This window comes from Argentina silus, assembly GCF_951799395.1.
Source record: "Argentina silus genome assembly, chromosome: 4".
NCBI lineage: Eukaryota > Metazoa > Chordata > Actinopteri > Argentiniformes > Argentinidae > Argentina > Argentina silus.
This window is the reverse complement of record NC_139658.1, coordinates 15,375,386-15,400,581: the sequence shown is the minus strand read 5'-3', so window position 1 is coordinate 15,400,581 and position 25,196 is coordinate 15,375,386. Positions and strand designations below refer to the sequence as shown.

Below are 25,196 nucleotides of genomic sequence, written 5' to 3'. Positions count from 1 at the left end.
AGAATCAGAATTCTTTTATTTGGCCAAGTATATTTGCACAAACAGGAAATTGACTTGGTGAGGTTGGTGCATGGGACATAAAAACAATAGCAAATATTGACAAGAAATTTACAAAATAGCAAAAAATTAACAACATGGCAATAACAAATTTACAAATGTACAAAATAGAACAATAAAACAATACATTTTGTAAGCTGTGCGAGGCTAAGTGGCAATGAGGCTAGAGGCTGTGATATCTGACATCAGCCCTACCCACCCGACCCCACCAAATGGGGCGTTGGTACTCTTACCGTAGTATATACATCTACATAATATAATACATGTCAACTAGAAAACAAAGTTCCAGAAGAAACTTTGTGGGCTTCCAAAGTATTATTTTGGTAGTGGAAAGGTTTAAAGATGTTTCGATAGATAGATAGATTTGCTGGGTAGTAAAAGTGAAAGAAAGTGAGATAGTCTTATGATGGTAGGGGATGAATTTTTGCATTTTTGCATTTCACTGTATACTTGTATGCACGTGACAAATAAAGAAATCTTGAATCTTGAAGTTAAAGATTGGTTGGATGGACAGGTTTGGTTGGTTGGTTGGATGGGTAGAATGTTTGATAGATAGATAGATAGATAGATAGATAGATAGATAGATAGATAGATAGATAGATAGATAGATAGATAGATAGTGTTAAGGTCTCCTGTTGTTTTTATTCAATTGTGAAAGTTCCATAGCAGTTGCAGTAACAATGGGGCTCTCAGAATGTTGACTTAAATCAACATTCCACCATGTTAAAAGATAGGAGTTTTTGAATCACAAAAAGCTGAATAGTGTCAAAAATATAATGAGTTTGAAAAATATAAATGTAAGCAACTCAAGTTAGACCTCTCTGCACGTTTTAACGTTTGATTGGTGTGAATAGCTTAAAAGCTATAGGAGGAGTAGCATACCGAAAAAGAATAATTGTAATAATAAAAATAACAAAAAGTATGAGCAATAACAATAGTTGGACTTGCTGAAGCAAACCCACTAATAATTGGTACAAAAACGCACACGCTTCATTTAAATATGATCAAGAAAACCCAATGAAATATTTGAACCTGGTTCATGGTGCATTGAGCCTTATGAGAATCATCTACAAGTTGCTTTTGACTGCGATCAATTGCATTCATTTGTGTGGTTAACCAAACATTATTGTTATGTTACTGTGGTCCACACTAGACTGAAAGTCATTACAGATGTTTAACTGAGAGGCTAGGGCTCCTTTAAAAACGTACTTCCTGAAGTTAAGTTTAGTTTCACTTTTCATTTTGTACTTATAGAAAATAGCACATGGAAGAAAAACAAATAGCATATAGTCATTACAACGTTCACAGTGGACTTTTCCGAGCTTTTGGCTGCAGTCAAAGGTAAGTTTAACTGTAGACGACAGATAGAGCTTCTTTTGGTGGTCCTGTGCCGTACGTGTATGTTAGAGAAGGCGTCGCTATCATCACGTATGGCCCTTATTGACAAGCAGTGATCTTTCACCCACACGATCAGCTGATTCTACTGACTACTCATTTCGAGAATTTCCTTACGAAGTGGGGTAGCCTCGATACTAGTGGGTGAGGTATCAGCAGTATAACATCCCGTGTTTCTTATGCAAGGGTTATGCAGTCAAAGTGGCCATATTCATTTTCACTGTAATCTATTCCTTACCAACAACTTTTTACTGAACTGCTTTTGTTTTTCATGTCTGATAGGTCAAAGTATGACATCTCCTGATGTTAGAAGCAACTTAAAAGAGGGTATGTATAACAGTAAGGTTAGAGAACGTGTTTGTGACCAGATTAGCCCTGTCAGGCAGGTTGAGCGATGGCTGACGAGTAATGCATATGAGACAGTGTGACTGCTCACTTCCACTCTTTCAATGCCATTGCCAGAAATTGCACTTCAACTGTGTTCTCTCAATCAACACATGTTCAATGTTCTCTGACAGCGGAGGACATAGCCCGCCTGTTGAGTGAGGCCATCAGTACGGGAGACAAAGAGGAAGCCAAGAGGTGTTCAGAGCGGCTGGCAGAGCTGTGTGTCCCTGTGTCTGTGAGGATATCCCCAGAGGCTTTTTCTCAGGACACTATTAAGTATGTTGAGTGTTGTTTTCTCTGTGAAAGACTTTATATCCCTTTTATACCTGTGTAGTACAAGTCAAAAATCTAATTGTAATGGTAATTTACACAATATACAAGATACAGTGTAATGAAATGCTTTAGGGCAAGCAACTCCTCAACAACGCAACAATCAGACAATAACAATTAACAGTGCATGTCATGATAATAAAAAAGGAAGAATAACAATAACAATAGCAATAGCATAAGGTGTCACAGAATAGCAGCAGAAAAACTGAATAATAAGTAAGTGTGTGAGTGCACGTCTGTGTGAGTGTGAGTATATGTGTAAGTTGTAGTATATGTGTAGTACAAGTGGAATGGCTTGTGTAATTACCATGTACTGTAAGTTGTGTGATAATTACATGCAATCCTTCCAACATAACTCTCACTTTAATGTTCTTCGGAAACCAAACAAACAATGGCGATAAATATGTACGTAATATGTATGTGTGTTGTGTCTGACATTGTCATATCTGTTTTGGTGCTTTTTGCCTCAGGTTGACGGTGAGAGTGGGAGATGGACAGTCTGATACATACATCCCTGTCACCATCCCTGTAACACTTGGAATGACCATTTCAGATCTGAAAGATGAGGTAAACGTTGCATAGATACAGAGTCTATGCCTAAACAGGCAACTTAATCAGCAGTTGTTTTAAACAGAAATGTGAACAATGCCATTGTTGTTTTTGTCATAGTTCTCTGTGTGAATAGAATACATGTTCATGAAATTCTCCCTGATACTAATAATAGAATAATATGTAACGTTCTAATTTCAAATAAGGCCATGCAAACTTGATTAATTCATTAACAGATTACATTTTCAGAAAAGTAAGGTGAGCAAGCGACAAAAAAAATACAAATAGTGTATGAATATCCAGCTTAGATGGATAAACATGAAAAGTATGAGAAATATTATGATACATTTCGGTCTGATTAATAAATACATTAACATGAATGCATTTGGGGTCCCTAGGCTAGATCTTAGCTTAAGTCATTGCTGTTTTGGTTATGGAAAGGTGAGACAGTTGTAATTACCTCATCATGCTATTTACAAGTCATATTTATCCAAATCCAGGGGTAGACCTATACCAGGCTTATTCAACTGTTTTTTTTTAAATTATTTCTAATGAGAAAAAAAAGAAAGAAGTGAAGCAGGGCATCCATTACAAACAATTAATTAAGTTTGTATGGCCTAATGAAATATAGGGGAGACCAAGTCTGTCAAAATGTCTACTTTCCCATATTACTCAGATCTGAAGTTGTATTAGGTTTTTGTTTGACCTTGTAGTAAGTAAAAGTTAATAAGTGAATACTGGTGTCGAAACAAAAATGAAAGCGACTGATAAAGTGTAAAAACGCTATTAGACTTTGATTCATGATGATTTATATCAATTGTAACAATTATGGATTTATGTTTTTGTTTTGTTATCGGAGACTAGTTTCAAGTCATTGTTTTTGAAAAAGTAATGCTGCTGTCATGGAATGTCATTCATTGAGCATTCCAGAGTTGCAAGAGAAATCAAGTGCAATGTACACATGGAAATGCATTTGCTCGTTGTTTACATTTTTGTTGCTGACCCACTCTTTGACAGTTTGCAGAAATGACAAAGTCTCAAACCCCCTCCATGTGGCCTCTTGAACGTTCTCTCTGCAGGTCAGTAATATATATGGCTTCCACCCCTCGCTGCAGCGCTGGGTCATTGGGAAGCGCCTGGCGCGGGACTCTGAGACTCTGTACTGCCACGGCGTGAGACAGAGCGGAGACCAGATCTTCTTGTACATCAGGTCCGCCCAGACGGCCAACCTTAGTCGTCAGCAGCAGCACCAGGAAGAGGAGCAGCGGCGCATTGCCGGTAAGGACACTCCCTCGTTGAACAGATGTGGTTTGTGTCAATGAATCTCGCACACGTGATGAATAACCTTGCCTGAGATCTGCAGACATGCACTAACATCCCCAAGCCCCAGCTAATGTCTGGGCTTAAGCTCAGCTGGCTTACACTGTCTTGTGGCATGCAGCAGACACAGGTTCATTCACACCAACCTACAGTAACCAAAACCAGGCACTTCTTCTTTCTTCTTCTTCATAATTTGGTACAGTGGTGACATTTAGATGAGCGAATTTGCCATCAAAAGAATGCCTATGTATGAATCCTTAAGACAATGTTCTCTAAGATGCTGTATTTTCATGGAGCAGCAAAAAGGTGTTTCAAGCAACACACTGAAATGACTAGCGACTAGGAGTGGCACCGGATATTGAGGGAAGTGACCATTTTCCTTTCCTACAGTATTATTTTCTACCTTTTTGCAGCTTATTGTCATATTGATTTGCTGCCGTTTAGGTATCCTTGAGTCCATGTACCTGCTGGTGCCCAGAGGGCAAGGTGGAGGAGCATGTGCCAAGCCAACTCTACCACCTAAACCCAAACCGCCAGTTCCCCCTCCTCGCCCACCTAAGGTAAGGCTAGAATGCATGTCAATGCAATCAATCGCATATGACAATATCTGTTATGAAATTTCATAGATCCGGCCCACACAATCTGGTTATAAGTGCATTCTAGCCCTGCTGTCATCAACAATAACCCTGACATTATGAGGCCAACTGCATAACGTTGTGCCAATAATCACAATAATGCACACCCTTTCATGTATTATTGCTTTATTATATACAGTTAACCACCTCTGTGTGTGTGCGTGTGCGTGTGCGTGTGCGTGTGCGTGTGCGTGTGTGTGAATGAGCAGGTGGGCTGGTCCTGTCTTCAGTGCACGTACGTGAACAAGCCTACGCGGCCCGGCTGTGAGATGTGTGGATCTGAGAAACCTGCAGGTTATAAAGTCCCGGACATCTACCAGCCAGACGAGGACGAGACCAACAGACTACAGCTGGAGGAGATGGCTAATCTACAGTACCAACAGGTACCACCAGCACCCTTCTATTTCTCCCTCCACCAGCTTCCACAGGTTTAGTCAGGACACTTCCGTTGTTTTAATAAGCTTAAGTTTAATGAAAATAGAAATACATTAGGTTTGGCGTAAGTGGATGGCTCAGCTCTGATATAGCTCCCCACCTGAAGTTAAACAAACATTAAATACAATATTATAAGGCGGGGAGCCCATAAACATTTCAAACCCCCTGTAGGTAGGTAAAACACAGAGCAAACCTGCAGGTGGAAGCTAGGGTGGTGGGTGGGACAACCAAAATGTAACTAGGATAGCCAGTGGCAAAAACACTGCCACTATGGTGGAGTGTTGCAACTCGGCTCTTTAAAGCCTGGTCCCAGGAACATCATAGGTGGGTTCAGCTGTCCGTTCCCTGTCTGAACCTATATCAACTTCAATTGTTTTAAGTACAGTAGGCCAAACAAAGCTACTAAGCTAGTGTCGTACTGTAGCTGGAGTCAAAACTGAGAGTGCTGGAAAACCATGTCAGTGCATAGGACAATTTTTTTTTTTTATCAGTTATCATTTTGTCAGTTACTGTGCTTTGCCTTTGTAGGGCAGTATAGCTCTCTAACAAAGTCCCCCTCTCCTACCTGCCCCTCTGCTGTCTGCTGAACAACACCTCTGTGCGCTACCTCACTGACATCTTCCATTTATCCCTCTCTCATGGTACAGTTCTCTCAAATATACACAATGGCCACTGTTAGCCCAATAAATCCCGGTCTTGACCCTGAACAATTACAACCCCATCTGCAACGTCTCTTTCCTTTCCAAGACCCTGGAATGCTTTGTTGCCTCCTAACTCCAAACTTTATGAACAGAAAGAACCTGTTCAAACCTCTACAGCTGGTAAGTGTGTGTTTCTCTCTTGCTGTGGTGTGATGAAGGCTCTACAGGAGGAGCGCCAGAGGAACTTTCAGAGTCTGATGGAGACTGATGCCCACAGCCTTGTCCCCAACAACGAAGAGCTGGACTGTCCAATTTGCTTTTGCCCCATCCCACCAGGAGAGGGCGCCACCCTCAGAGAGTGCCTACATAGCTTCTGCAAGTATGATGACACAGACTACTCCTTGTACCCTAGAGGACTCACAACTCTTGCACACTATGTGTTGATTTGCCCCATTACTTTGTTTAGTAATTGCTAGCCTATTTTCTGTATTGATATGAAACATTTTGAATATTAAGATATATTTCAAGCCATAGTCTACACATGAAACATCTAAACTTAGCAATTGAGAGGCATTGACATGTTGAACAAGCCCTCACATCTTCACATCTTGTATCTTGTCAACAGAGTGTGTCTCACAGGAACCATTGTGAATAACATGGACGCGGAGGTGACCTGCCCTTTTGCAGATGTGAACTACACCTGTGACTGTAAGCTTCAGGACAGAGAGATCAGATCAGTAAGTAATGGTGTGGCATACAGTCACTAGAGCAATCTGTACCTAGTCATGACACTATATTATATAGAGCAATGATAGATGGAACAGTAATGGAAACAGTGAAAAGGTTAAAGTAGAGATTCTCAGCTTTTATTTGATGGTATTTGTGTACATATTTGTTTCACCATTTAGAAATGACAAAACTTTTTGTACATAGTCCCCCTATTGCAGGGCACCAAAAATAATGGGACAATTGGCTTGACAGGGGTTTCTGGTTAGTCAGGTGTGTTCCATTACATTAGTTGTGCAGGCATAAGAGAGCTGGCAATGTCTGGAATTGATTCTAGGCTTTTCATTTAAGGGAAAATGGTTAGGTCAGGTTACAATTAGCTAAAAAGTACCTAAAAAGCTTGCAGAGGTCTGGAAAAGGATATTGTGGACAGATGAGAAGAATATTATCATGTACCAGAGTGATTGCAAGAGGAAAGTTTGGAGAAAAAAGAATCTGCCTAAGATTTACATCATACCACCTTATCTGAGAAACATGGTGGAGGGGGTGTTATGATTTGGGCATGTATAGCTGCCACTAGAACTGGCTAACTTGTCTTAATTGATGATTGATGACAACAGAAGCAGAATGTATTCTGAAGTGTACAGAAAAATCTTGTCTGCCCGAGTACAAGCAAATGCCTAAAAATTCATTGGATGGCACTTCATCATACAGTAAAACAATGCCAACAACTAGGAAGTTTTTCTGAGCCAAAGATTTCAAATCCAGACTGTTGGAGTATATAGCTAAAAGAAGACAAAATGCTTCCTCTTTCCAATACCCATGGAGGACACTGTATATAGACATAGACACAGCTTACAAAGACACATCAATCGATACACGTACACATACAGAGACATACACAACAATTATAACCTTCACAATACCAGACCAAAAACAAAGTAATCGACTATGACTATAAGCTGCTTATGTCTGCTCCTTGTGCTGTGTAGCTCCTCTCTCAGGAGGAGCACCAGAAGTTTATGGAGCTGAGGCTGAGTATCGCTGAGTCACGCAGTGAGAATAGTTACCACTGTAAGACCCCTGACTGTCCTGGCTGGTGCATCTTCGAGGACGAGGTCAATGAGTTTGACTGTGAGCTCTGCAAGAAGACCAACTGCCTCCTCTGCAAGGTGAGTCTCTCTCTCTCTCTCTCTCTCTCTCTCTCTCTCTCTCTCTCTCTCTCTCTCTCTCTCGAATTCTTATAGAAATGTTAAAGGGTTGGTTCAGGATTTTTCAATTTTGAGTCAGTTGGTTCCTTACCTTGAAAGTAGTCTATTAGCCAGGAGAAACTTTAATCCATTGTTTAGTTGTTTAAATAGCCAATACTTTAGCCACCACTAACAAAAATACACTCCAAATCACCTCAAACTAAATTCCAACCATCTCAGAGAGTTCATTTAAAGGGGATTGGTGCCACAACTGTTTTCATCACTCCCAGAGCATTTTCTTTATTGTTAGCGGTGGCAAAAGTTTGCTGAAGTTAATAATTTAAAAAACTCTGAACCATGGATTAAAGTTTCTCTATGATCATAGACTGCTTTCAAGGTAAGGAACCATCTGACTATGAGTTTTAAATCCTGAATCAACCCTTTAAACAAATAATTAACCACTTTTAAGGTCCCATGAAGCCTCTATGAACCCTTTATAAGGCAAACATAGATGTTTCGCAAATACAGTTATGTCCATATATATTTGGACTCTGACACAATTTGTGTTATTTTAGAAACACATTGGCGATCATGCTCCTTCCAACGCCATGCAGAGAAGAATTCTTCAATAGGATTCAAGAACGGAGAGTATGGGGGGAGATTGAGTGCGATGAAAAGTGGGTGACCTGTGAACCAATTGTGGACCAAAGCAGCCCAGTGTAAACTAACATTGTCCCAGATTATAACGTACCTGGGCTGCTCTGGCCCCTGGTCATTAGGAATTAGTCTGTTGTGGAGGGTGTCCAGAAATGTGATAATGGGTGCAGTGTTGTGTGGGTCTAGGATTACATGATGGTGAAGGACGCCGTTTTGACTAATAGCAGCACACATTGTTATGTTGCCACCACATCGTCCCGGGACGTTGATGATGGCACAGTATCCGATGATATTTCTGCCATGGCCCCTTGTTTTTGCAAGGTTGAAACCTGCCTCGTCCACATATACAGTGCCTTCGGAAAGTTTTCAGACCCCTTAAGCCTGGTGATATACATTTTCAATCTCTTTTGAAGGCTATCCACAAAGACATGAATTGCAAAGAGTACCAAGATGACCTCCGGATCAGAGCTGAGAATGACGTAGCGGCCAAACAAACCACACAGATGCTGGAGGTAATGGCAACAGTACACTATCCATGTTTAGTTGCCAAGTGTTTACCTTACATGTTTGCTTGAGTGTTGACTCCATGGTCATCATACTCATGATATAATATAAATAAATGTATTGTCTGATTAAACCACACAAGCCACACGTTTTAGACTAGCAAACTGTGGCAAAATTAACTTCTGCTCATGGGCATGGGGAGGTGTGACTTTTTTTGTCCAGTAAAGTAATTTTATTATTTTTGACTATTTTTGGGACCCCTTTTGGCTTTTGGTCCATCCATGACCAGTGTCCTGCAGAACCTGTTTTGGAGCAAACAAGCCCTGGACACGTAACTGTGAGATGATGTCTATTGTTAACAGCTAACGTTGTTCTCCTGCTGCTGTGTTTGTAGGCCTTACTGCAGAGCAGGGAGGCCATGTTCTGCCCCAAGTGTAAGGTCATAGTGCAGAAGAAGGACGGCTGTGACTGGATCTGCTGCCTGATGTGTAAGACAGAGATCTGCTGGGTCACCAGGCAGGCTCGCTGGGGCCCCCAGGTAAGGCCCAACCTGAACCTAACACTGAACCTGACCCTGATCTGAACACTGACCCTGATCCTAGTTCTAACCCAAAGCCTGACCCTGACCCTAAGACTGACCCAGAACCTAAGACTGATCCCTAAGACTGATCCTGAATCCCAAACCTGACCCTGAACCCCAAACCTGACCCTAAAACTGACCCTGACCCTGAACCTCATTCTAACCCTGACTCTGACCATAGGACTACATCATCATCTCTCATGCTCATATAAACCACCGTGATGAAAGTGGAGTGTAATTATGGTGTATATCATATATCACCCTAACCCTAACCCTTCTACACAATCTACTCCACACATTCAAAGTGAAACAAAATGTATTGAAATAGTTCAAAATTAATAACCAAAATGGCCTTTGTGAATAAGTATGTGAACTATTGGCAATGGCAAACCAAAACAAGCTAACAGTAAACATGTTGTCATACTTGGGGTTCACATAGTTTCTCTCTGCACTGTAGGTTTGTATGGTGACAGACAGTAGAGTCCTTTATTGATATTCTGTTGAACTGAGTGTCAGCTAGATAGCCTACAATGCCTTCGGAAAGTATTTAGACCCCTTCACTTTTTCCACTTTTTGTTGTATTATAGACTCAATTTAAAATGGATTAAATAAAAAAAATGAATAATAAGTGCCATCAATCCACACACAATACCCCAGAATGACAAAGTGAAAACTGTTTTTTAGAAATTTCAGTAAATTTATTAAAATTGAAATACCTCATGTACATAAGTATTCAGACCCTTTGCTATGACACTTTTAAAATTAGCTAAAATGTCATCAACAAATCACTCAATAAGTTGAATTGAGGCCATCTTAATGCAAGGATAATAGTTCATGTAATTTTGGAATTAATATCTTTGTTTTTATAGGGTCACTGATTTGCATAGGAATCTCATAGCAAAGGGTCTGAATACTTATATACATGAGGCATTTCTGTATTTCAATATTAATACATTTACTGAAATTTCTAAAAACCTGTTTTTGCTTTGTCATTCTTTTAATTTAATCCATTTTAAATTGAGTCTATAACACTACAAAATGTGGAAAAAATGAAGGGGTCTGAATACTTTCCGAAGGCACTGTAATATGATGATATCCTGCACAACTGAGTGGAACCTCATCATCATTTGTGTTCTACAGTAATGCAATTTTTGTTGTTGTAACTACCTGCTTGATTCTGAATATTTTAGTTTAATTTATATTCATATATACAGTATATATAATATATTACAGTGAATATACTGTATACTATTCTCTGTAACAGGTGCAGTACCATAAACTATAAACAATATAAGTGAAATTCTTATTTCACTATTCTTATTTTATTATTCAGTTTTTCACCTTAGTTTTCAAATGAAAGTTGTCCAACCTGCAATGCATATTGATGGTTATAGTCACTATTTAGTGTGTCATTAGGAAATAAATGGTGGATTGAACATTTCATTAGATGACAAAGGATATTGTTTTGATGCACTGATTTGCTTTTATGACATGCATTCTAAGTTTTAAGAGTTATAGAGCATTTTGCAAAAGAAATGTAGTGGTGTTTTGGCAAATGCGTTGATTGTTCAGGGGAACGTGTTAACTGTTTTGGAAGAAATGTTTCAAGAAATATGCTCAACCAATGGAGATAAACTGTAATAGTTGTAGTGAAATGACAGGGCTGTGTATGTACTGTGAGTGTAACTAGGGTATGTGCTTCTCCTTTGCAGGGCTCTGGGGACAAGTCCGGGGGCTGTGGGTGTCGAGTAAATGGGGCCCCCTGTCACCCCAACTGCCAGAACTGTCACTGAGACCTCCTCGTCCTCAGCAAAGGCACTGAGGACCAGTTGTCTACATCTGAATCTACATGGGGACACACACTGAGAGCCACATTTTCTGTCCACTAAACAGCCCTGCAGTAATGCGCAGATTCACCCCAAATAAATGACATTTTAGAATGACAGGGTGTAGTTTGCAATACTGCAGCTAGCTATTTGGTTGCAAGTAGCATGAGTAATATAGTCTGATGTTAATTGCAGCACTGATTAGCAGACAGAACATTTAGCATTCAGTGTATATGTCCAGGGAGGCAAGGACCAATATTTTAAACTGCTCAGTGTGTTAAGACACTGACTGATCTCTCTTCAAAGGAACTTTATAATTTCCAAATAAATCCTTAATTCTGTTGGAACTGGGTTAGGGTTAGGCATAAAAAACAGTCTTAGCACAATTGCGGGCGCTGGTGGTGGCGCAGTGGTGTTTGAAATATAAGTGCTATTTTCAAGGCCAGAATTTTTTCAGCGCACCAGATGGCACTTCACCTGCTCATTGTCAAGAACACACCTCTATTACCGCTATTCCACCCACCTGAGTGCAGACGAGATGGTGATTCAGCATTGTGGTATTTTCACCAGTTACCACCGTTTGTCAATACGCCTGCGTATGGACTTAAATGCGGCCATTAGAGTGTAGTAACGATACAGGGTTCCTTCTGGTCTTGATGTGATTGGTGGTTATGTTAACATTGGGCTAAAATTACTTTTTGTTATGCATCTTTATCTCAGGGCAACAACAATGTTGCACAAACTGAAGTTTTGACATTATTTGTGAAGCAAATTAAGTCTTAGCTAGCTGGTGGTCAACTACTGTGTAGGTTGTTGGTACAGTAGCTAACATGTCTGGAGCAGGCAGCTTTGTTTTCAGTCCAGGCAGGCACACTTCGCCAGCGCCTTATCATGATTGGAGAATGTGCAACTGTAATTGATTTGTGAAACAAAGCCAAGAATTACATTTAAATTGTAAAAATTAAGAAAGTGTTGAGGTATTACTACCATTGCCAATTAGTGACTCCATTTGCGTTCGACTTTAGTGTTAATGTACCACTACTTTTATTACCTGATTTCCATCTTTATCTTGCACTACATGGCGTACAATTTGTTAATATCTTATCACCACCAAAATAAGTTTGTGATGTAAATTCAAGTTGATTGTTGTTGAATATCTTTGACATATGTTCCTTTTTACACAAGTTTTTATTGGATGTTAAGAGTCTCATACACTGAATGAATATTGTCTTCCATGTAGATATTCTGGGGAAAATACACTTACTGAGCACTTTATTAGGAACACCTGTACACCTTCTCATGGTGGAGGTGTTGTAGTGGTATAGGGAATGTTTTCTTGGCACACTTTGGCCCATTAATACCAATCAATCATCGCTTGAATGCCATAGCCTATTTGAGTATTGTTACTGACCATGTGCATCCCTTCATGGCCACAATTTACCCATCTTCTAATGGCTACTTCCAGCATGATAATGCATGTATATAATATGAGCCATTTATCAATGTGCCTTCGAAGCATTACTACTATAGATGAATAAAACTGATACTAATCAGATATGGGATCAATACCATTGGATTTCAGTCAATTCAGCTCAACTGTAATTCAAATCAAATAATTGAAGAGTTGAATTTATTTTCAATGAGGATTTATCCATTCTTGCTTGCAATTCAATTTACTTCCTGAATCGATACAGTTCACTTTAATATTGTGATGAGAAAGTGTGCTATAAGCTAACTACACATCATCTTGACCAACTGTGTACATTTACTGAGCCTATTAATATTATCTGCAGTTGGGTTTAACCTTTCCTCAAGGTTGTATTGTCTTGTAATTCTATTAAGTTTCAACAGTTCAGTCATGTAATCCAAGTTGACTTTCTCTTAGCTTCCTCTGTTCTGCTTATTCTTGAACACATTGCAGTATCAAGACCTATATTCTTTTCAACAGCTATTTTCAGAAGGATATTACCATTGTAAATGTTTACAATTATAAATGTGTTCCCAGTGCCTGTCAACTGGATGTTCTAGGGTGCTGAATGTAAAGCATTATTTCCACTTTGAAGGAATAACATCTGTTTTCTGATGAAGTGAATAAAGGGATGGTGTCTCATGGTGTTCCCTTGTTTAGTTTATCAGTGTGTAAGTAGACTAAAGTTATAATAATAATGATAATAACATGGTATCAGATGAATATCCAAAGAAACAGAGCTACAGTAACTGTGTTGCTCTTGCAGGAACCAAACCAAGGAGTTTCAGAGCATTAGGCAGAAACACAGCAAACAATACACACAATTGTTCACCCATCCTATACAATTTATTTGAGTAGATCTTGAACATTTTTCACGATTCTCATGACAGAAATGAATATAAATTGCAGATGAAACCATGAACTGCAATGACACCAAATGAGGCTATTTTAGTGCAAGGAAAACTATTGCAAATAATACAGATGGAGTTCATCTATTGATTGACATCCAAAGTAGGCACCACTGAGTATCCGTGTGTGACTATCCAGTCCACTACGTGTGATGTATGTGTCTTCTGCTTTGAACAAATATGTCCAACGCATCACAATATTCAAACCATGGCAACTGTAGTTAATAGCTCAAGCAACATTGCAAAATGATGTGTACAAAAAAAACATTTGCAGTATGTAAGACCAGGCCATTCGGTGAGTATAATGAGAAATGCTGAAATATGAGCACATTGTGAGGGAGAAATGTTGTGAGATTAAATTATTGTGCTGTAACTATAGCATGGAATCAACTGTGGTACGAGGTCAACTATAGCCTGGAATCAACTATAGCACAGGGTCAACTACAGTATAGGATCTGGACTCAGCTCAAAGCTCCATTTTGACTTGATTTGTGTTACATATGTAGGTAGGTTTGTACAAAACCATAATAATGACGTTTACAAAATGATGATAAAGTTATGTGCTAAACATAGAGAGAGAGAGGATTTAGACAATTGTGTATTTGGTCTCAGTATCATCATAGAAAGTGATGAGGGACGTGTTTTTGACGGCTGCACCTTCCAAATGATCTGTCTCCCGACAGGGGGGGGGAAGCAACCAGGTCTGAGGGACCCAACACGGGTCGTGTTTAGTAGGGTACGGAAAATTAAAAGCATTCCTATTTAAAAAGTTTAATTTTCTTCCATGTGCTTACTGAACTCGACCCTGATCTGAGGTGTATGGGAACTATTTGCCAACAACGCCTGAGGGAGCCTCCAAGCCGCATTTAACTCACCTCTGAACATGACATAGCAATGACGCACACTCGCACGCACACACGCTATAAGTTTCAAGACCCCAGTGACCACTCTTGGCCTCATATCCCAAGATCTTTGCTAGAATCAGATTATATCTTAATCTCTGTGAGTGTGACATTTATCACCCTCATATTATTTTATGTACAAGTATATAAATTAAAGACAACATCAACAGTAAAGTCTCACATTTCTTCATGATGGGCTGATCGTGTTCTCACCCTTCAATGGACGTCTTGCTGTAATGGCCACCCTTGTGTCCATCAACCCCTAAATCCTACCTCCTACCCCCCAGGAGCTTGATAGGTAGGGGGAAGTGGGTAGGGGATAGAGGCTTGAGGGAAGCGGGTGAGGGGATGAATATAGGGGTTAAGAGGGTAGAGGCTAGGAGGTAGGGGCTAAGGAGTGGAGGGTAGTGTCTAGGGAGTGGAGGGTAGTGTCTAGGAGGTAGGAGCTCGGTGCTGGCTAGCCTTTACAAGTCTCAGTCTCTCTCAGTCTCTCTCTCTCTCAGTCTCTCTCTCAGGGGAAGAGGTGGAGGTCCAGTTTGGGCGCCCACCCCAGGGCAGTGTTCACCACGGCCAGGGCCGCCGCCCCTAGGGCAACGGTCAAGCCCATGACCGCCAGCCGCACGAATCGCCTGGCGGCGGTGGGCTGGGCCACCACCATGGTCCCCGCCGCCCCCGAGCCGTCCATCGCCGCCTTGTCCCGACGACGCCTCCGCAGCACCGAGTCGGGCCTCTGCTGAGCCGAAGCCAGCTCAAAGTCTTTAAAGGTGGAGGCGGCGGTCCTGGGGGAGACAGTGGAAAGACAAGAAAAACTAAACAAAAGTCTGTTTTATTATTAGCTACACAATCCATCGAATCAACTGTTGGAACGTGGTCATTTGTGCAGACATTTATCGAACGTTTAGATCAATCTTGGAAATGAGAGGGGAAAAGTCGAAAGCGAAAAGAGCCTTATTCACGGATTGAACCGGACATAGCGACGCGTGAGAATAAGAGTGAGCTCTGTGTCGGTGAAAGAACGAGAGAGAGAGAGAAAGATGGGGAGAAAGCGTGTTGTGTGGGCGGAGGATCGTCAACAGGAGATGAATGCTGAATGTGTTTCTGGACTGAACTCTGACAGGAGAGAGAGAAAGAGAAGAGAAGAGAGGAGAGAAAGAGAGGAGTGTGTAGAGCAGGGGTGCCCAACCCTCCTCCTGCAGGTTTTAACCCCCCCTAGCACACCAGATCAGCTAAACAAGGTCCTGATGAGTAGCTAATGAGCAGAATCAGGTGTGTTAGGTCAGGGTTAGAGGGAAAACCTGCAGGACAGTAGCTCTCCAGGAGGAGGGTTGGGCACACCTGGTGGTAGATACAAAAAAAAAGACATGTTTGATTGTGTGTGTGTGTGTGTGTGTGTGTGTGTGGTTAGGGTTGGTCTTACTGTTGGCTGTGCTGCTGAGCGGCCTCCCTGGCCATCTCGGAGGGGGGGAACTGGACGAAGAGGTCTCCGGCGCGGCTGATGAGCGTCTCGTAAGGCAGGTCCTGGGGGATCTGGGACAGGAGGTGGTGCAGTGACGCCATGTCGCACTCGCAGTCCAATACCTCGTCCTCCCGGTACAACACGATCTGAAACAGACCACAACCTCAGCTTCAAAATATTCCCCCCAGTTTAACTCATTCAGTGCCGAGTGTGACTTTTAAGTCTACCCCAAATGGTCAACATTCATGAGTGCCATGGGTGACTTTATTCACCCAAAATGCATACTGTACATGATGATGCTTCATTTTGTAGCCAATCAATGTATTGTCGCTAGGAAAATACCACATAAAACACTGGGCAATCTCGGCGACGAGCCTTCCGGAATTCTTTGGCAGTTGGGGAGTTGATTACAGCCCTATGATCGCTATTGCCCACTGACGAAACTAAAAAAGAGGTTTTATGTTGTGTCGAGAGGTGGTACACAAACTTGAATATTCAGATTGACTGAGGAAAATGCTACACTGACTACGTTTACATGCAGTCTCATATTCCATTAATAGTACAAGTAAACTGAATAAAACACCCTCATGTAAACACTTCAATCCGAATAAAGTGACCATTCTGAATGAAATGTATTTTCCAATGGATATTACCTTCGATAAACCGTTTGATAGGCATGTAAACGCTCATTCAGCCTACTTGCCCAATCAGAATAACCAAGTTTCTAATGCACACGCATCGGTACTAGGTGCAGCTTCCAAAGGCATAAAAAACAATTGCCAAACGCATCACCAACAGGATATACAGTGCCCTGTGTAAGGACAGTGAAGCATTTTTTCTTTATTTGGCCCTATACTCCAAAGGTTTGGACTTGAAATCAAATAATTAGTATGAGGTGAAGTAGAGATTGTCAGCTTTTATTGATTTATAATTTTTTTATATGTTGGTTTCACCATTCTGAAATTACAATAATATTAATATATAGTCCTCCTATTTCAGGGCACCAAAAGTAATGGGAGAACTTTGACAGTATGCTTATTTATCAATAGCCTAGGCAATTGGCACATTTTCTAAATTGACTTGCGTTGATTAGACAGCTATAGTTTACCCAACTTCCGCATACTTCAATCGCTCTAATGCAACGGCGCCACAATTGCTACTCCAGGGTTTTAAGTCATTGGGGTAGACTCACCACAGCAGCAAAATAGATGGGCATGAGGGGATGGCATGCCAGGAAGAAGTCGTACAACCGCACAACATGGCGGAAATCTGACAGGACGTGGCCAAACCAGGTGATGAGCCAGCTGAGAGCAAAGATGGTTCCCACCTCCGCCCTAGGGACACAGGTGTGTTTAGTGTAACATTCCTACTGGTCAACTAAACCCTAACCCTGGACCTTGTAAGATGACTACTAGTCAACTAAACCCTAACCCTGTACCTTGTAACACTCCTACTAGTCAACTAAACCCTAACCGTCTAAAACGATAAGCGTTTGTTCGCTGCAACCCCTCAAAGCAGCAGACTTGCGGGTGCATGCCAGGGTGAGCCGCAAACAGGAAGTAATCGCAGGCTGAGTCTCTCTGCTTTACATTTCTCTGAGCATGCACTGGCTCGCTAGAATATAGCACAATAATGTACAAGCTGCTAATGTCACGGGGATGTGACAAATAGTTTACCACCCTTTTAACGCAAAACTACTAGCCACTAGAGTCTATGTTCTGTACCATGAATAATAATAATAATAATAATAATGATAATAATAATAATAATATGTCAGAAACGGATGCTTACTGCTGCATAAAGTCGTGCACCTCAGGGTTGACCCTCTCGATGATGGGCATCAGATAGTTCAGGATGTGTTTGGTGTTGTCCATGGTGGGGTCCATAAAATCCCTGGAAAGAAGAAAAGAACAAGAGAGCACAGCAAGTGTCAAACGGGTAAGAGAGTCAACAACATCACAGGCATTGTTTAACGTAGCACTGTGCAAGCTTTCTGGGTTTTTGTCTCCACTAGGAACTCTTCAAGATGCCTCATTTTGCCAACGACGTGCGATCACTACAAACTCACAAGCGGTGCTGGTATTATAAATGGATGTTAATGTCTTTTCAAAATGTCCCATATTCCTTGACCCCAATTAAAAGCAGGGCTTTTGTGGGACTTGTGCTAATGTGCTAAGAAGTCGACCACAATCAGATACTAAGTGGAGAGAGTTTCTCCACCACAGCGGTTAAAGGCACCATACGCGATTCATGAATGCAGGCCAACCATTCAAGGTCAACAACACGGAAAACATGGTGTTTCCTTTAGTAAAAGTAACAAGGTGTTAGGGCCTACCTGAGGTGATGGGTGAAGGTGGGGTTAGTAGTTAGATGTTAAGGCAAGGCAAGGCAAGTTGATTTATATAGCACATTTCATACACAGAGGCAATTCAAAGTGCTTTACATAAAATAGATAAAAAGGAAAGAGCATAAACAAATTATTAGTAGCAATTTAGTTTTCTTTACCTTAGAATACCTGTTCCCCGGGTGTTTGTGACTCTAACCCAAATATGATTTACTGTGGCATCTTTGTCAGTTCTTTACCTTAATCTGGTTAACTCGATTAACGTGGACCTACCAATCATACCGTGGGCCTACCATTCATAATGTGGACATACCAATCGTGAGTAATGTGGACCTAAAAATCTTTCTATTCTCGATTAACGTGGACTTACCAATCATTAATAAGCCTGTCGACCCTTTAGCGAGAATACTCTATCCGGATTGTAACTCTGTTCCCAACACAGGAGCTGCTTTATTAACCTTTTTAAGTTCCTGCACAAAGCGCCATGGCTGTGTTTGGAGTTAACTTAGATTGCCTAAGGCAACGGCGAAGATAAAGGTTTTTAGCCCATTTTTTAAAGTAGCCAGAGTTGGGGCTGATCTAAGATCTTCTGGAAGTTTATTCCAGCTATGTGTAGCATACAGAAGCATCCAGGCTACACTGTTTTAGTAGAGGCTTAATAACTGCAGTTTTCAAAGCCTTTGGAAAAATGCCTGATAAGAGGCAGCTGTTAACTATTTGCAGTAAATCAGTCACCAAGCAGCCGTAAACATTTTTAAGGAAGCCCATTGGCAAGGTGTCAAAGCAGCATGTTGATGGCTTAAGATGTTAAGTTTCCTCAAGAGTTTTGTAGGCAATGGCATTAAACTGGGTCATGTTTATCGAGTTACTTTAATGTGAATGTAGTGGTGACACATTTTCGTTTAATGAGGAACTACTGATAGTTTGTCTAATGTTTAGAATTTTATCTGTAAAGAAAGAAGCAAACTCAGCTTCGAGTTTATTTATCAAAACATTTATCGGTGGATAGGACTTCAGGGGTTATTTGTGCTGGGGGGTTAGTCAGCCTATCAACAGTGGCAAATAAAGTGCGTGCATTATTAATATTTTTGTTGATGTCAGAGAAGAAAGATTGTCTAGCGCTTTTCAATTCCAGATTGTAGGAATGAAGTCTCTCTTTATAGATGTCATAGTGAATGTGGAGCTTAGTTTTTCAACACTTTATTTTTTTATTTTTACAGATTCAGTTTCTCCATGGTGCTTTTTGCTTACCAGAAGTTGAATTCACCATAATAGGTGCAATGACATCAATAACATTCATAATTTTAGAATTGAAATTATCTAAGAGATCATTCACAGAGGCTAAGGTAAAAGTTGTTGACAGGGGAATAGCCTCCATAAATAATGCACTAGTATTCTCATTATTCTTTCCGATCTAATATGAATGTCAGGAGTAACAGACATTTCAAGGAAAATGCAAAGACAATCAGACAGAGCAACATCAATAGCCTTAACAAATGATGACTTAAAACGCCTTGTAATAAATAAATCTAAAGTATGGCCCTGGGTGTGGGTGGGCCCGGATGTTGAGACAGTCCAAAGGTGTCAAGTAAGTTATTACGTTCTTTGGCATTGTTATCGTTGGGGTTGTCAATATGAATGTTAAAATGTCCTGATATAGATAGACAGTCATATTCCATGGAGATTATGGACAGTAGTTCAGCAAATTCATCAAAGAAACTACTAGAATATGTTGCCGGTGGAGAAGATGAAGGAGGTTTTGGGGGGTGTAGCTGGGGGCTGGCTAGGACTGATGGCGGAGTAAGTCGAGGGGGTATTGGGGGTGGTAGCTGAGGGCTGGCTAGGATGGAGTGGGGGAAGGGTTGGGGTGTTAGTTTGAGACAAGCATTCACCAGTTCGTTCATAAATGCCAAATGATGGAGGGGGGGGTGAGATGGAGAAGGGGGAGGCGGCAAATACTTCATGAGCTGTTGGGCGTGAATCATCGAATATCACGTCAGGGGATGTTGGGGCGGAATCTGATTGCTGTTGGTGAGAGAGGGAGGGAGAGACCTCCTTTGCAAGGTCGTCGTCCTGGGGTGGGGATCTGGAAGATTGGGGCGGGGATCTGGAAGATTGGGGCATTGAATCTGGTGGTGGGGGGATGCGAGAGGCCTCTTTTGCAAGGTTGTCGTCCTGGGGTGGGGCACAGAGTTTTGCGTCATGGGTTGCTGGGCTGGAGTCCGACAGTGGGGGGGATGGGGTGGTTATCTTTATCTTTAGGCTGTCCTTGCACCCTGCCACAGTTGCATGGCAAAAGGAGTAAAGTAGGTTAGAGGTGAACAATTCCTCTCCGGATCTGTTAAGGTGAAATCCATTCTCTCTGAAGAGGTATCTGCGCTCCCAAAACAGATTGAAATTGTCAATAAAGTTCACTAAGGCACAAGCAGTTGAAAGCCATGTGTTCAGTCCCAGTAGCCTGCTGAATTTATTTACTTTTTGACGGCAGAGGATCACTACTGTATGTCTCAATATCTAGGGAGCCTAGCATTTTTTGCAGTTCAACAAAGTACGGTTTCAACATTTCTGACTGTTCCTTGGAAACATAATTTGTCCCTACATGCACAATCATTTTGTTCACAGTTTGGTAGGCAGATAGAATTTCACAAACCATCTCATCAGGGAAGCAGTATGTTTTGGTATTCCTCTTACCACCATGGTTGATATTTTTTACAGCAGAATCACCTACAATTAACGTTATTGGCCTCGTGATACCGTTAGCTTGCTTTTGTTGCAGCCTGGTGTCTTTTGAACGCCCTCTCGTCCCCGATTGGTGTGGAGGTGAGAAGTTGAAAATGAAAATAATAGTATTAAAAGTTCCAGGGAAGCACCGCAGGAACCAGAAAATAGCGTAGCAAGTAAAATCAAGGACTCAAAAGTTGAAAGAAGCATTAAAGCAAAGAGTGGCACGGAGCGCGCAGTAAAAGCGGCAGGGGAGGAGCTCTCTTTAGATGTTTTAGTAGGGGGAGGAGCTCTCTTTAGATGTTTTAGTAGGGGGAGGAGCTCTCTTTAGATGTTTTAGTAGGAGGAGGAGCTCTCTTTAGATGTTTTAGATGTTAGGTGGCCTACCTGAGGTGATGGGTGAAGAGGTAGGGTTAGTAGTTATGTGTTATCTAGTAGGTAGACGTTATACCTGAGGTGATGGGTGGGGTTAGTGGTAAGGTGTTATCTAGTAGGTAGATGTTATACCCTAGGTGATGGTTATCTAGTACGGAGAGGTTATACCTGAAGTGATGGTTGGAGAGCAGGTGGGGTTAGTAGTTCGATGATATCTAGTAGGTAGATGTTATACCTGAGGTGGTGGGTAGACAGCTTTTCCACCAGAGCGGTGGCTAGTCGTTCCCCCAGGACCAGGAGGAAGGTGACCACGATGTCATGGTAACCCTGGTAGTAGTGCAGCTGGGTGTTCCTCCTCAACACACGCAGGATGATGTCAATCAGCTCCTCCTGGAGACCCTCGCGTTGCTCATCAGGCATGCCTGCACAGGGGAGGGCCGGGGTCAGAGGTCATCAGCAGGGTCAGGAGAATTCCTGACTTTTTTTTTTTTCCGCCAGTATTTTCTCCCCCCCAGCACCAAGACAATAATGTACCTTCTTTAAAACAGCCTTCATGTCTTGATAGCATAACTCATCTCGACAATGAATCATCTGATTATCACAAGCAAAGCTTCTCAGCTTGTGGATTGTCTCCTTTAACTCACTAACTGCCAATGAATTCGGAACACTCACCACCTAGAGTGCCAAGTGTTTTATGTGGTGTTTACCTAGCAACGATACTTTGGTGGGCTACAAAATGAAGCATCATAGTTCATGCATTTTTTGTGAATAAAGTTGGCACTCTTGAATGTTGACAATTTGGATGACTTTATTCACCCTCGGCACTAAATTAGTTAACTGGGTCATTTAGATTTCTGCTGGACTTCTCCAGGACAACAAAAAAACAAAAGACACAGCTGTCCTTAAATCACATCGCAGAAATCCAATAAATTCCAAAGCATATGGCAATCCAATTACTACTCTGCTTGTTAGGGTTTCTAGCCCACCGTCAATAAAACAATCTCTAAAAAGAAGGCCACCTAGCACAATGTCTGAATGTCTGAGGAGGTTGAGTTTAGGTAATGTCTGAGATTATTGTGTTTAGGTAATGTTAAAAGGTTTTGGGTAATATTAAAAGGTGTTTGGGTAATGTCTGAGGTGTTTGGGTAATGTTAAAGATGTTTGGGTAATGTCTGAGGTGTCTGGGTAATGTTAAAGAAGTTTAGGTAATGTATTAGATGTTGGAGTGCTTCAGCCACTCACCAGGAGGGAATCTTCTGAGGGAACGGCGGACATCCAGCAGAACCTGGTTGTAGTCCTTGTTATTCTCCCTCTCTACCTCTTCTGAGAAGGAAACACCATCAACAACACAGAAAAACAACATTAAATGTGTTCACATGGATGAATAGTCACTTTTATGCCAATGTGTTCATGAAAATAAGTGTAGTACAGTGTACATGAAAGCAGCAGCCTCATCCCTGGTCTGTTCCCTTATCCCGGGTCTGAAGTTATCAGTTCACCTGGTTTCTCAGGCAGGGTATCGGTGGGAACATTGAGTAGCCGCGGCCAGACTTTACAGCGAATCTCGTCACTGAGCAGTCCTCCCTCGCTGATGGCCATCCGCCTCAGTGCAGCCACGTCCACGGGCGTCATGTTCAGCGCCTGAGAGATGTCCGTCACCTTCCTCTTCCTCCTCGAATCCCAGTCTGTCCACACGACAACCACACAACAACTCAACTCAGAGAAGCCACATACAACCAAACATCCTTCACACACAATGCCAAATACCTACCAATGGGCTGAATTGAGGGGGGAGTATTCTATTACAACATTAGTTCTGAATGTAATGTAATCCACAACCTTTTCCCTGGAATCATGAGGCAATATTCCTGCATTTTGATTTAGTGATGCCCTTAACTTGCTGCACCATGACGGTCAAAACCATGAAGGCCTGAGTAAGAGTCTGACTTGTGGAAGACGCAAAATAGGTGCTAACCAATCCATATGGCATGACATAAGGACTGATCTTACACTTCAGGATAAAATAGGTAACACGTTGGAAGACAATGTAGGCCTATTGCCTGTCTATAATACTTAAATGTTAGCTATCTTAGACATTTAGAAGGGGGCGTGTCAGAGTGCCAACTGGTATCATTCGTATCCAACTGAACTGATAAGGAACCTGAGATGAAGGCTGATAGAAAGCCAATTTAGCCTGGTATTAGTAGCTAGCTAGCTAGAGACCAATATGTATTGAAGTGCAAGACTTACTAAGTTAGCTACAGAACTCTAGTAGCTAACTAGATACTCAAAAACAGTATGATGCAAAGCTACAGTAGCTAGCTATCCTGTTTGATGCTGACACTGACAGGTGCTGAGAGTCATTTGGCTAATTAGCCAACACAAAATAACAGGGTAGCTAGCCAGCTATCTTCTTACCATGTTTCCCGACCCCATTCAAAGGGGAGGACGCACCAGCACTTCTAGATTTCTTCATATTTTCCCCACTACAATCTTGTCGTCATCGTAGATTATTAAAAAAGCTATAGTCTTCTTTCTCCTCCAGATGTGTACTAGCTAGCTAGATACATGAAAATATTGTCACCTAGCCGGTTAGCTAGCTAGATAGCTGCTATTTGTCCAAAGAAATAGGCCACATCATCACATTGGCTACCTAGGTAGTGAGACTAGCTTTCTGCAAGCTAAAGCTACTTAAAAACGTCATTCGGAAATAGGCTATTCTGAAATATTAATGAACCTTCAAAAGAGGACTTGTATATTCAGGCAAAATGAGAAAACACTGATCTATGTTCTGTCAACGACCCTAGTCGAACTCCGCCCCCCTACCTCGAGTGTATGGAAATGAGGATTCCTTCAAAATAAAAGCGCAAACGATTACCATTAGAAATAGAAAATATGGATAAAGGAACCACAAATTAGATGTAACTGTATCTAGAAATAAATATTTAATCAATGCATTATTTGTGTTTTTAAGGGTTTGTAATTCTAATATATCTTAATATCCTAATTACCCTGATGAAAAACTGCTGCACTGCATTGGGGACACATAATGGACTGTACACAAATAATATTCTATGGCGAAACATGAATTTTTTTTATTGTTATTTTTTTTTTTATCTCAGATGGATTTACTACCACTCTACTCAACAGCACTTCTAGAATATGAAGCAGTTTATTTTAAGGGACCATGTGCAATTTAAAACATACATTTCAGACAGTGAAATATGAGGTTTGCACCAGAATTAGCTAAACACAGCTTCACCGCTGCATCTGTAGTCCCGAACTAAATATAACTAAATACATTAACATAACTAAATACACATACACATCACTCATACAGTAGTATAGCATGATATAACAGATACAATACAACAAATAATACAATAGATACAGGACACATCATAACACATAAAACACATTGAGACTTGAGTGCATTAAGAAATAGTCCATTTGTGGAGGATTGATGTGCCTTGATCTACACTTTGACCTCTATGGACAAGGATTTAAAGTTGCTAGTGCTTCTTTAGGTAGAGGGGAGGAAATTCAATTTCCTGAGGCCTGAGGTGAACGCTGACTGCTAAAAGGTGTTTTTTTCTTTTAGGAATGACTCAGTCTCATCTTGTGGAGGTCCCAGTAACTGCTGTTTTGTTCAGAGCTTAAAACACTAATACAGCAATCAACAAGATACAATTAATTCAAAATATGTTTATTTTGCTCATGTATTTTGTATGAAGGGAGAGAGGTACTGTAGGTGGGTATATGGTAAGTAGGTAAGTAGGTACTGTATGTG

General features: G+C 41.2%; 2 protein-coding genes across 7 annotated transcripts; one reads left to right on the top strand and one right to left on the bottom strand.

The window, feature by feature from the left end:
* Positions 1 to 1,284: 1,284 nt before the first annotated feature.
* On the top strand, positions 1,285 to 13,344 carry rbck1 (RanBP-type and C3HC4-type zinc finger containing 1). Of its 6 annotated transcripts, XM_083668351.1 has the most exons (14): positions 1,325 to 1,398; positions 1,532 to 1,596; positions 1,735 to 1,779; positions 1,971 to 2,115; positions 2,640 to 2,736; positions 3,798 to 3,996; positions 4,483 to 4,598; positions 4,883 to 5,056; positions 5,968 to 6,128; positions 6,375 to 6,486; positions 7,468 to 7,647; positions 8,736 to 8,834; positions 9,221 to 9,364; positions 11,119 to 13,344. In XM_083668351.1, the coding sequence occupies exons 3-14, from the start codon at positions 1,743 to 1,745 to the stop codon at positions 11,197 to 11,199; spliced, it is 1,545 nt and encodes a 514-aa protein (XP_083524477.1). In that variant the 5' UTR covers positions 1,325 to 1,398; positions 1,532 to 1,596; positions 1,735 to 1,742; the 3' UTR covers positions 11,200 to 13,344. The 6 variants fall into 6 exon arrangements, with proteins under 6 accessions (XP_083524480.1, XP_083524476.1, XP_083524481.1 ...); XM_083668354.1 differs by lacking the exon at positions 1,532 to 1,596 and having other exon boundaries at positions 1,285 to 1,398; positions 3,834 to 3,996; XM_083668350.1 differs by lacking the exon at positions 1,532 to 1,596 and having other exon boundaries at positions 1,285 to 1,398.
* Positions 13,345 to 13,535: 191 nt separating this feature from the next.
* Positions 13,536 to 24,210, bottom strand: tbc1d20 (TBC1 domain family, member 20). Its single transcript, XM_083668419.1, has 8 exons — positions 23,825 to 24,210; positions 22,906 to 23,091; positions 22,649 to 22,729; positions 21,642 to 21,828; positions 17,758 to 17,859; positions 17,159 to 17,300; positions 15,928 to 16,112; positions 13,536 to 15,289 (listed from the first exon to the last, which is right to left on the bottom strand). The coding sequence occupies exons 1-8, from the start codon at positions 23,880 to 23,882 to the stop codon at positions 15,022 to 15,024; spliced, it is 1,209 nt and encodes a 402-aa protein (XP_083524545.1). The 5' UTR covers positions 23,883 to 24,210; the 3' UTR covers positions 13,536 to 15,021.
* Positions 24,211 to 25,196: the final 986 nt, after the last annotated feature.

Coding starts and splice junctions, on each gene's coding strand:
- tbc1d20 (XM_083668419.1), bottom strand. CDS start 23,882: ATGAAGAAATCTAGAAGTGCTGGTGCGTCCTCCCCTTTGAATGGGGTC. Junction 23,092..23,824: donor GAATGGGGTCGGGAAACATG/GTAAGAAGATAG, acceptor TCGTGTGGACAG/ACTGGGATTCGAGGAGGAAG. Junction 21,829..22,648: donor CCTCAGAAGATTCCCTCCTG/GTGAGTGGCTGA, acceptor TCCCCTGTGCAG/GCATGCCTGATGAGCAACGC.
- rbck1 (XM_083668350.1), top strand. CDS start 1,743: ATGACATCTCCTGATGTTAGAAGCAACTTAAAAGAGG. Junction 2,737..3,797: donor TTTCAGATCTGAAAGATGAG/GTAAACGTTGCA, acceptor TTCTCTCTGCAG/GTCAGTAATATATATGGCTT. Junction 7,648..8,735: donor CCAACTGCCTCCTCTGCAAG/GTGAGTCTCTCT, acceptor TCTCTTTTGAAG/GCTATCCACAAAGACATGAA.